Source organism: Echinops telfairi, unplaced genomic scaffold, assembly GCF_000313985.2.
Source record: "Echinops telfairi isolate 266 unplaced genomic scaffold, ASM31398v2 ScPeMD7_7414;HRSCAF=8452, whole genome shotgun sequence".
Classification (NCBI taxonomy): Eukaryota; Metazoa; Chordata; class Mammalia; order Afrosoricida; family Tenrecidae; genus Echinops; species Echinops telfairi.
Window position 1 is genome coordinate 3,779,152 of NW_022111314.1, and position 1,510 is coordinate 3,780,661.

The 1,510-nt window shown below is 59.5% G+C and overlaps 1 protein-coding gene across 1 annotated transcript in view; it reads left to right on the forward strand.

Moving 5' to 3' along the window:
• Nucleotides 1–1,510, forward strand: part of CTSZ (cathepsin Z) — a 21,458-nt gene that overhangs the window by 18,945 nt on the left and 1,003 nt on the right. Inside the window, exons 6-8 of the mRNA XM_045296939.1 lie at nucleotides 7–157; nucleotides 649–843; nucleotides 1,236–1,398. Of these exons, the coding sequence (XP_045152874.1) occupies nucleotides 7–157; nucleotides 649–843; nucleotides 1,236–1,398 (509 nt within the window). The remainder of the gene's footprint in view (nucleotides 1–6; nucleotides 158–648; nucleotides 844–1,235; nucleotides 1,399–1,510) is intronic.

Below are 1,510 nucleotides of genomic sequence, written 5' to 3' on the forward strand. Positions count from 1 at the left end.
CCCCAGACTGTGACAAGTTTAACCAGTGTGGCACGTGCACAGAATTCAAAGTGTGCCACACGATTCAGAACTACACCCTCTGGAGAGTCGGCGACTACGGCTCTGTGTCCGGGCGGGACAAGATGATGGCAGAAATCTTCGCCAACGGCCCCATCAGGTAGGCCCTGGAAGCTGCTGCCGGGGAGGAAGGGTCAGCCTGTGTGGGCTCAGAGCCAGCGGCCACCCATGCCGCTGCGGTGCCTGCCTTTGAACAGGCCGACTCAGGGTTCAACTCTCCATCCTGCCACCTTCCTGGAAGACAGAGCAACTCTGTCTCCTCACAGGATGGTGAGTACGTACACACACACACACACACACACACACACACACACACACACACGAAATTCACTGCCATCGAGTCGATTCTGCCCCACAGCGGCCTACAGCCCAGGGTGGACTGCTCCTGTGAGTGTCCAAGGCTGGCAGTCTTTGCAGGAGCAGAGAGCCTCGTCTTTCTCCCAGGGAGCAGCTGATAGCTTCGAACGCCTGACCTTTCAGTTAGCAGTGCAACGTGGAACCCAATGTGCCATCAGGGCTAACATGACCTGTGAGGGGGCTTCAAAAGTGTCTGGAAAACTTCTAATACCTTTTGGTTCCACTTCCTCACAGACGTTTAGAAACACCCGTGGGCCCAGATGGTGCCAAGGTGAAGCAACTGGGTGCTGAGGTTGGCAGTGTGAGCCCCCAGCGGCCCTGTTGGAGTAAGAGCCGTGGTGTCTGCTTCCGCAAAAAGGAACCCACAGACGTGGAGGCGGTTCTGACTGAGCCCGGGGAGACTGAGTGGACAGCCTGCCAGCTGCCCAGGCGGGCTTCTACTGACACAGGCACCACTGCTCCCCCAGGGCAGCTGCTGGCTTTGAACCACCCGTCTAGGTTCCCAGTTGAATGCTTCACCGCAGTGCCCCCAGAACCTCTCCATAAGGGGGCCATCTAGGAAGACCTGGGCCCCACCCTGCCAGCACAGGGTGGCTATGAGCCGGCATGCCTCCATGCACCCGACATCCACACACATAGGCAAGCACATGTGGAAAAGGGGCCCAGAGCCACCCGAGGGCTGTGGAAACTGGTTCACTAGCCAAGAAGGGAAGCAAAGGGCAGCCGCCTCTGAGAGCCTCTGCGTGGGGTTGACAGCTCACCAGCCCCGCTAAGCAGGGCCAGGTCTCTAAAGCGGCTCCTCTTGCACTGCCTTTCCTCAGCTGTGGGATCATGGCGACGGAAGGCATGGATCGGTACAGCGGAGGCATCTATGCGGAGTACCAGGACGAGCCCTTCATAAACCACATCGTCTCGGTGGCCGGGTGGGGCGTCAGCAACGGCACTGAGTACTGGATTGTCCGGAACTCCTGGGGGGAGCCATGGGTAAGGAGCTCCCTCCCTACAGCACTCGTCTAGGGTGCTGCACCCTCCCTTCTGTGGTCCTGGGAGTTTCATGACTGACTGGAGCCCCTGCTCCAGCCCCTGGCGGTGGGCC